Source organism: Crocuta crocuta, unplaced genomic scaffold (assembly GCF_008692635.1).
Source record: "Crocuta crocuta isolate KB4526 unplaced genomic scaffold, BGI_CrCroc_1.0 scaffold25, whole genome shotgun sequence".
NCBI lineage: Eukaryota > Metazoa > Chordata > Mammalia > Carnivora > Hyaenidae > Crocuta > Crocuta crocuta.
The window spans coordinates 13,066,446-13,076,322 of record NW_027532015.1 but is presented as its reverse complement, the minus strand read 5'-3'; the positions used below and the strand labels follow the sequence as shown (position 1 = coordinate 13,076,322).

Here is a 9,877-nt window from a genome sequence, read left to right as displayed (position 1 = left end):
CGGGCGGAGCCGCCGAGACGTTCCCGAACCGGTTCCACCGGAAACCCGAAAGCCAGCTGCTTCGTCCTCCACCGCCCCGCTCGCACAGGGGACACCTTCGCTTGCCTGATAATTTAACAAACAAGGGCTGGGGAGGGACTCCGAAAGGAAGCCGGGCCTAAGCGGACCCCGCAGTGCGGCCCCCGGCGCTCACCCCTNCGGTGTGCCGGGGGGCCGGCGGCTCCCACGGATTTAAGTAAAAAGTACACTTTTTAAAGTCTCCTGGGCCCCCAGCTCCGTTCCTGCCCAGACGGGGAAATTCGGTCGGTTAGCCGTAACCTATGGCTACATCTTCATTTCTCTTGAGGTTAAAAAAGAAAAAGGAATGATCAAATCCCCAAACCCGCCGAGGGACACTCTCGGCCCAGGGGACGTAACAGATGCTCGGTCTCAACGGGAGTAGAGCCGACCCCCCACCCCTGCGTGTGGGGCCGAGGCCGCCAGCCGCTCTGTCCGAGGATGGGAGCCTCGGGGTAGGGGCTCCGCCCGGTTCTAAGGAACCGGAACCAGGCGCCCATCCCCAGGACCTGCCTGGGCCCCGAGATCAAGGGAAATCCAGGTGGACCCGAGATCAAGTCATCTGTTCTGTTGCCTCTCACGTCCTGCGTTTTTAGAATTGCTTCCCAAGTTTCCTCTGTTTTATTTTAGCCCGGAAGTTACGAGGTCCGACATTATGGACCAGCCAAATGGGTCAGCACTTCCGTTGAGTCTATGGACTGGGATTCAGCCATCCAAACTGGTTTTACAAAGCTGAGCAGCTACGTTCAAGGCAAAAATGAGAAAGGTGAAGACAGTTTACCTTATTATCGTATATATTGTCGTTGAGTCCCCTGGCTTATTCTTGCGTTTTAGCTTACTAAAGAAATATACTTTAGAATAGAAACGTAATGAGATCATCAAAGACAGTGTGTGAAGACAGGGACTCTGCTCTGGACCCTTCCCAGTGTCGAGAGGAGTGAGTACTGGGTAGTGCTTTTCAGCCCCTGTTCTTGTCTGTTTCTGCTGGATGAACTGGGCCTCTGTGTAACTAGTGTTAAGTCCTTTTAATGGCTAATATTTCGAGATAATTCTAGGGTACGAGTCATCAGGAGGCAGGAAGGTGCAAAGAACACAAGATCTAGGGTTGTGGCTCTGATGTTATTTATATTTTAACAGGTCACTTAGTCAATGGGATCTCAGTCTGAATTGTAAAACATGACAGATAGACTGGACTATATGATCTCTAATTTTCCCTTCTATCCCTAAAACAAGAATTTATTAACCGTAAATGTTAATAGTACAGAAAGTGTTTAATGTGGCCTGTGGATAATTGAATCATTTGCCTTTATTTTTTTAAATATTTTGAGAGTGCATGAGTGAGCACGGGTGGAGGAGGGGTAGGGAGAGAGAGAAAGAGAGAGAGAGAAACCCAAACAGACTCCACATAGTCAGTGCAGAGCCTGACATGGGCTCAAACTCACAGAATGTGAGGTCATGGCCTGAGCTAAAATCAAGAGTTTGGCACTTAACCGACCGAGCCACGCAGGCGCCCCTTGCCCTTCTTTTTCAAAGATGAAAATTATCTTAAAGGTAAATGTTATGTCAGTAGCATAAGGTAAGTCAGGTAACTCAGATCAAAAAAATCATAGATCCAGCTTTTAGAAGTAGTCATACATACCCTAACTCTGCTTTCAAGGTCTTTTCACGGTATTTAAATTCATTATTTTATGGTCCAGAGATGAAAATAAAGATGACAGCCCCTGTGACAAGCTACGTGGAGCCTGGTCCAGGCCCTTTTAGCGAGTCTACCATTACCGTCTCCCTGTACCTCCCCTCTGAACAGCAACCTGATCCGCCCCGGCCTTCAGAGTCAGATGTCTTCATTGAAGACAGAGCAGAAATGACCGTGTTCGTACGGTAAGTGGTAGATAATTTATAGCCCTGCGGACAGCTGGCCTTCCTTGGCTGCACTCGGTTTAGCTCCTGTGCCATTTCAGTAGGCTTTTCACGCTTCCATAAGAAAGAGGTCTGATACATTTTGCGGTGTTTTCCTACTGGCTTAGTTTTATATGTTACTGAGGGTCTCTTGTAAGACATACGCACTGCATGTAATGAAGAGTCTGTTCCAAACCTTCCACCAATAAGACACAATGTGCATCATTCTCAAAGCACCAGACGGCCCTTACCTGCCATCGAGGTAAACCTGAACGAAAATCCTAATGCATCATGCATGGTACCCCTCCTCCCGTCTTCTAGGTTCTGAGAGCCCCAAACTCTTCCCTGCGTTCTCCAGCCCGAGGGATGGTACCTGGTTCCTGCAGTTAGTGACTCTGTTAGATGAGTGGTTCCTTTGTCCTGTTTCAGGCTTCCGGTACCTGTTTGATGCATTCCTTCACTTCTCTCTGTTGAAATTTAAAAACACACGCAGAACGTGATAACAGTCTCATATTGGAGTCCCTTTCTTCCTTTCTGTCCCTCTTGTCACCACCAACCGCTAAAAGCATCTGTTTCTCTGTCTCTGTTTCCCTTGTACACCTTAGACCACCACCACCTGGGAGAGCCCGCACCATCTCCTTGAAAGTGCCCTCGTCACCCTCGGCAGTGCCCTTGCATTGGTCACGTGATGGCAGTCCTTGCCCGTGTGACCCCTGAAACCTTTGTGTACTGACTAATCTATTCGCTGGATATTTATACATCCTGTGAAGTCTCAGAACGTCACTCTCTTGGCATTTGTCTCCTCCTGCTCCTCTCTCTCGCTCAGTGCTCCACGTTGACCCTCATGTCAGAACAGACTTGCTCCGGGTGATCTGTTTACAAAGCTTTAACTCTGTGTGTCCAGTGTCCCTACCCCGGTTTCCCTACGTGTTGGACATTTCCATGTGAAGTGGGTGGGGATTCGACTCAACAGCTCTAAAAATGAGCCTTCCCCCAATTCCCAGTTTATATGGGCCGTGATCTTATCGTGCCTGTCTCAGTAAAGGGCCTCATCAGCCAGACAGTCTCCTGGCAAAGACCCCCAAGGCCACCATCAGCGCACTCTTCCCTGACACCTGATTGCCAGGTCCGGTCCATTACCTTTGGAAATGATCCAGGATTCTGTTCCCTTCTCTCCATCCCCGTAACTTCCTCAGCTCCTTGTCTTACAGGAACCACGCCTAAGTCATCTTTGTACGCCCCAGTGCTCGGCGCAACGCCTGGTCCCCCGTGCGTGCTCGGATGTTTATTCATTGCAGGTCTCGTGTGTTGTGCCTCAGTTGGCTCCCAGCTGTTGGGAGTAACCTGCCCACTGTCCTCTTCCCCTCCTGCTCCACACTGGAGCCCGTGACCTTTCTCACTACCACAGCAGCAAAGCAAAGACCCCAACCTGAGGCTTCACTGAAAATCTCTGTGCCTTTCTACTTGCTTCAGGGTGAAGTTCAGATTGTTCACAATGTCTTTTATAATGTGACCCAGCCTGTCTCCCCACTAGTTATGTTCCCCTGACCTTCCCACCCTTCACTGAGCAAGCCATGTTCTTCCATCTCTCTCTCTCTCTCTCTCTCTCTAAGTTCTTATTTAAGTTCCAATTAGTTAACATACAGTGTAATATTAGTTTCAGGGGTACAAGATAGGGATTCAGCACTTCCACACATCACCCGGTGCCCACCACAACAGGTGCCCTTCTCAATCCCAGGCACCTAGGGAACCCATGCCCCCGCCCACCTCCAAACCATCAGTTTGTTCTCAGTAGGTCAGAGTTTGTTTTTGGTTTGCCTCTTGTTGTTGTTTGTTTTTTGATTTTGGCTTTGCTCATGTGTTTTGTTTCTTAAATTCTACATGTAAGTGAAATCATGTGGTATTTGTTTCTCTCTGACTTCATTTATCATTATACTCTCTAGCTCCATCATGTTGTTGTAAATGGCAAGATTGCATTGTTTTTTATACCTAAGTAATAGTCCGTTGCGTGTGTGTATGTATACACACACACACACACACACACAACATCTTTATCTTTTCACCAATCGTTGGGCACTGGGCTGTTTCCATGCTTTGGCTGCTGTAGATGATGCTGCTGTAAACACCATGGTGCATGGAATTATATTTTTGTATTCTTTGGGTAAATAGCTAGTAGTGCAATTGTTGGATTGTAGGGTAGTTCTTTTTTTAACTTTTTGAGGAACCTGCTTACTGTTTTCCGGAGTGGCTGCACCAGTTTGCATTCCCACCAGCAGTGCAAGAGGGTCCCCCTTTCTCCACATCCTTGCCAACCCCCGTTGTTTCTTGTGCTGTTGATTTTAGCCATTGTGACAGGTGTGAGGTGATATCTTGTAGTTTTGATTTGCATTTCCCTGCTAAGTGATGTTGGGCATCTTTTCATGTGTCTTTTGGCCATCTGTATATCTTCTTTGGAGAAATGTCTGTTCGTGGTTTTTTTTATGTTTATTTATTAATTTTGAGAGAGCGAGCGCATGAGCTGCGGAAGGGCAGAGAGGAGGAGAGAGTGAACCCCACGCAGGCTCCAGACCATCAGTGCAGAGCCCGATGTGGGGCTCTGTTCATGTTTTCTGCCCATTTTTTAATTGAATTATTTGGTTTTTGGGGTGTTGAGTCTTATAAGTTCTTTATATATTTTGGATACTAACCCTGTGTCTGATATATTATATGAAAATATTCCATTCCATAGGTTGCCTCTTAGTTTTGTTGATTGTTTCCTTCTCTGTGCAGAAGTTTTTTTATTTTTACGTAATCCCTATAGTTTACTTTTGCTTTTATTTCCCTTGCCTTAGGAGACATATCTAGAAAGAAGTTGCTATAGGTGATGTCAAAGAAGTTACTCCTCTAGGATTTTATGGCTTCAGGTCTCACATTTAGGTCTTTAGCTCATTCTGAATTTATTTTGTGCATGGCAAAACAAAGTGGTCCAGTTTTCCCAGTACCTATTTGTTGAAGAGACAAGCCAATCATTAAATATTTTTTCCTCCTTTGTAAAAGATTAATTAACCATATAATTGTGGGTTCCTTTCTGGGTGTTTTATTCTGGGTGTTCTACTGATCTGTGTGTTTGTTTTTATGCCAGTACCATATCATTTTGATCACTACAGCTTTGTAATATAACTTGAAGTCTGGAATTGTGATGCCTCTAGCTTTGATTTTTCTTTTTCAAGGTTGCTATGGCTACTCAGGGTCTTTTGTGGTTGCATACAAATGTTAGGATTGTTTGATCTAGCTCTGAGAAAGGTGCTGTTGGTATTTTGATAGAGATTGCATTAAATGTGTAGACTGCTTTGTGTAGTATTGACAACTTAGCAATGTTTCTTCTGGTCCAGGAGCATGGAATGTCTTTCCATTTCTCTGTGTCCTCTTCAGTTTCTTTGATCAGTATTTTATAGTTTTCAGAGTACAGCTCTTTCCCATCTTTAGTTAGGGTGATTTCTAGGTATCATATTGTTTTGAGCGCCGTTGTAAATGGGATGGATTCCTTAATTTCTCTTTCTGCTGCTTCATTATCGCTGCATAGAAATGCAACTGATTTCTGTACGTTGATTTTATACCCTGCGGCTTTGCTGAATTCCCGTATCAGCTCTAGCAGGGTTGTGGTGGAGTCTTTCAGGTTCTACCTATAGCATCACATCATCTGCAAAGAGTGAAAGTTTTACTTCTTCCTTGCCAATTTGAAAGTATGTTAATTTCTTTTTGTTGTCTGATTGCTGTGGCTGAGATCTGCCACGTCTCTTTACCCGTGACCGCGGCAGGTTACTCACATTGTCCTGGCCCAAAGCTCTTCAGTTGTAAGACGTGTATAGTCACAGTCCTTACCTGCCTCATAGGATGGCCCTGAAGATTACATGAGTCTATGTCCGTAAAATACTTAGAACATGCACATGACCTTCCTGCTAGTTTTAGCTTCTTCTTTCTCCTCTTCTTGGAGCATCTCCTTTTCTCCTTCATGACTCGTATCAAATAGTACCTCATCTGTGACGCCTTCCTCAGTTTCCCCAGTCAGCCAGCCACTCTGTTCTTCTTAGTTATAATGATCTACCTTTAGACTGTCACATTCTCGAGAATACGGCAACATGGCACCATGTTCATACCCACAGCTCCTCGCGGGGCAGGCGTGTGGGAAGGGAGTCAGCAGTTTGGGTACCAAGTAAAGCTGTGGATGGATCTTTGTAGAACAATGTGTATTCAGAGAACAAAAGATGATTTCTAACTAGGGGGTTCAAGATTTGATTTCAAGGAAGAAATAGGATCTGAAGGCCAGTTTCCTTTAGACCGAGCATCCTAAAAGTTGGCTCTTTGTTAAAGAAAGAATACATATAGGCGGCAAAATGTCTCTCAACGCATGGTTCAGAGTTATCATTATCAGTTAACATTCTGAAATTAGAACAGTTTTATCAGTTTATCCTCAATGTTTTATTTCATGTACATGTACATACATAGATTCCTACACTATTCAATGAGGATTTGAAAGATACTAGGTGTCTGATGAACATTGTTGAATGAAATAGACATGGTTTATACCCTTGAGAGCTTATGTCTCAGCAGAAGAATGGTAGGACTAATTGTTTCCATTGGCACATTGATAATAAAACTTAGTCTACTGAAGGCATAATGGGAATATTCATTATTTTGTGTTTCCAAATCTTAATGTTCAAAATCAAATTCATCGTGTTTACATGTCAGCTGTGTGTTGTTATAGTTTAACCTCAGGATATTTTTGTTTATATACTTTAAAATCTATACTTAAACTTTTATTCTCTTTTCCCCCGTTTTATTTAAGTCTTTTGACTGTCTTTTCCTCCCTCCAGTCTATTTTCCATCTGTCTTTCCCAGATCCTATCAAGTTACTTTTCTGCTCAGCATCCTTCACAATAATCTCAAAAGGCCTGGGGTGGCATACGAGCTTCTTTCTGGCTCTGACTTACCTTTCAGAGCTCATTTTGTGGCTCCCTCTGAACATGCTTTGTGTCTTTCAACTTCTGTTCATTTTCTTATCCTCCGCTTTCCCTTTTTCTGCCCAGCAAAACCATTCATTCCAGACCCAACTCAGAGGACACCCCTTACTCCTGATTCAGTCGTATCCTTGGTGTTCCCAAGCATATTGTGATCCTGTCTCTGTTAAATCTCTTCTCGGGCTATGTAGAAAGAGTTGCCAGAACGTCCCCCTATAAACTCTTAGATTCAAAACTGTGTCCTATTCATCAGTAGTGTGGAGCCTACCCTTTTCCCCAGGAGGGAAAGATTCCATAGCAACTGTAGGTCTGGAAGGGGGTCTCGTGAGGGGGTTTCATTGTGACCAGCGACCAGCAGCACCAGCATTATCGGGAGCCTGTTAGGCACACAGACGCTCGGGCCCCACCCCAGACCTCCAGAATCTGCATTTTAGCAAGTTTCTCAGGTCACTTGTGCACTCCTGAGTCTGAGAAGCAAGAGTTAGAGCACAAAATGGTGAAAGTTCCAAACCTGCCTGCCAGCAGATGGGACACGTGCCTCCTCCTGGGTGTCCTCCGTGTGGTGAGGCCACTGTGAGAATGCACGCCGGACGAGAATGCTGGGGGCAGGGGGAGGGGAGGCTCGGGAGCAGCACCTCATAGTATCGGCTTCTGCTTTCCTTTTCAGACTGACCTTTACATCAGCATAAGACTCACTCATGGTTATTTGCTTTCTCCTTTGTAGGTCTTTCGATGGATTCTCTAGTGCTCAAAAGAATCAAGAGCAGCTTTTGACCTTAGCAAGCATGTTGAGGGAAGAAGGAAAAGTTTTCAACGAGAAGGTTTACTACACTGCAGGCTACAACAGCCCTTTCAAGTTGCTTGATAGAAATAATGAAGTGTGGTTGATCCAGAAAAATGAACCCTCCAAAGAAACCGAATGAAGGAAAAAAGGAAGTATGATTGCTGAGCATAGACATCAAGAGTACCTACACGTCAAACGCGGGTTCTAGTATCTCTACCTGCGAGAACTACAATGAATTGAGCTGATTTCCAAGGTGCCTTTTAATGCTTGAAGCCTCATCTAGATACACAGGTAGCAGGGGACAGTTTTCTAGAAACATGTGAGTCCGTCACAGCTCCGAAGGGGTCTATTTCTATGAGGTCCAGGAAGTGTCTTTTTGCTTCACCCTTCTTCACTGTATCACAATCGTGTTGCTGTTTTCCACTTGGCTTTGTGTCATTTGGATGTTATCCCCTCTAGATATTAGCAATAAAAATGTTAAAGAGGTATCCTGTGTGCAACGGCTAGGCTCTCAAGCCTAGACAGGTGACATTCCGTTGAGAACAAAAATGGAATTCTTTTGCACCACCCTGCCCCCCATGGAATCCCCTTTCTCATCTGCCCACCACCCTCACCGCACGAGAAAATTTCCACCTGACCCAGAAGTGTCAATCATATTTCACGGCAAAGAATAAATTTATGAAGTTAGGGACTTCTTTCCTATTTTGAAACTCACTATAAGGCATGTTTTCTTCCCCCTGAAGGCATGTATACAAACACGTCATTTAAAAATTCACATGCACTTTTAAAGAATTTCATGTAGTTCTGGAGGTTGTATAAAAATTAGTTACTGCAAGGGGTGCCTGGGTGGCTCAGTCGGTTAAGCGTCTGACTTCGGCTCAGGACCTGATCTCACAGTTTGTGGGTTCGAGCCCCACATCAGGCTCTATGCTGACAGCTGGCTCAGAGCCTAGAGCCTGCTTCAGATTCTGTGTCTCCCTCTCTCTCTGACACTCCCCTGCTCATGCTGTCTCTCTAAGAAATAAATAAAACATTAAAAAAAAATTTTTTTAAATTAGTTACTGTAAGAAAGGATTGCCACAAAATCAAGGAGGCTGAAATGCATGCCTGATTGTATCAGAATATGCTTGTCCTGGAGAAGACAAAGTCACATTCAGATGTCACCAGGGCCCACGGGTGCAACCACACCTGACTCCAGGGGTCTCAGACAGACCAGGTTCGGCCACTGGCCACTGACAAAATCCAGAGACAGAGGAACGAGCAGTGTAGAAACAGGAAAGGAATTCATTTCAATGTGAGGCCATTGCCTTGAAGACAGCAGACCAGCATCATCTCAAAGATGATCTCCAACGTGCTAAAAACTCTTGCAGGTTTATTCAAGGGAAATGTGGTACAGAGGTGGGTGGGTACGTGCAGGTGGGCGGTAAAGGTCAGGTCGATCATGGCCTTGGGGTCAATCATGCAGGGTCTTTATTGCAGGGGCTACTCTGCCCACCTGGTCTTTGGCCTGAGTTAAAAGTTAGGCTGGAAAGGACTTAATCAGTTGAAAGTACACACCGAGGTTAAAAGGCGGGTAAGTGGGAGCCTGTTTTGGGAAAGGCAGTAACTAGTATGGCCTCTTAGGGCTGGTGGTTGGAGGCGTGAAGGAGAAAAGCAGGTTGGGGCTCAGGAACCTCCCACCAATGAAGCTGCCGGAATGACACTGCTTGCATATCCCACCACGGCGTGTGTTCAAGCAGAGGTCGTGTGATCGCTTCTGCAGAAGATGTGAGATCCAGTGGTAAGAGGATGGAGCCCGATGATGCTAAGGTCCCTTCAACCCCCACGTTATGTGACATCTCTTAAAATTAGTCTCCCTAACTGGGGCACCTGGGTGGCTCAGTCCGTTAAGTGTCTGACTTCAACTCAGCCATGGTCTCCTGGTTTTGTGAGTTCAAGCCTTGCATCAGGCTCTGCACTCAAAGTACGAAGCCTGCTTGGGATTCTCTCCCTTTCCCTCTCTCTCTCTGCCCCTCTCCTTCAAAATAAATAAATTGTAGTTGGTCCGAGTGTTGTGGGTTATCGTTAAGCTGATTAACAAAATAAATAAATTGTGTGTGTGTGTGTATATATATATATATAAAATATATATATATAAAATATA

At 45.1% G+C, this 9,877-nt stretch overlaps 1 protein-coding gene across 1 annotated transcript; it reads left to right on the top strand.

Annotated features, from left to right (window-relative positions):
- Positions 1 to 691: 691 nt before the first annotated feature.
- Positions 692 to 8,222, top strand: HEBP2 (heme binding protein 2). Its single transcript, XM_077776028.1, has 3 exons — positions 692 to 823; positions 1,755 to 1,935; positions 7,675 to 8,222. The coding sequence occupies exons 1-3, from the start codon at positions 751 to 753 to the stop codon at positions 7,871 to 7,873; spliced, it is 453 nt and encodes a 150-aa protein (XP_077632154.1). The 5' UTR covers positions 692 to 750; the 3' UTR covers positions 7,874 to 8,222.
- Positions 8,223 to 9,877: the final 1,655 nt, after the last annotated feature.

What these genes read in the sequence shown, in the direction of transcription:
- HEBP2 (XM_077776028.1), top strand. Translation starts at nt 751, where the DNA reads ATGGACTGGGATTCAGCCATCCAAACTGGTTTTACAAAGCTGAGCAGC. An exon ending in TCAAGGCAAAAATGAGAAAG is followed by an intron (nt 824 to 1,754) that starts GTGAAGACAGTT and finishes TTTATGGTCCAG; the next exon opens with AGATGAAAATAAAGATGACA. An exon ending in GAAATGACCGTGTTCGTACG is followed by an intron (nt 1,936 to 7,674) that starts GTAAGTGGTAGA and finishes TCTCCTTTGTAG; the next exon opens with GTCTTTCGATGGATTCTCTA.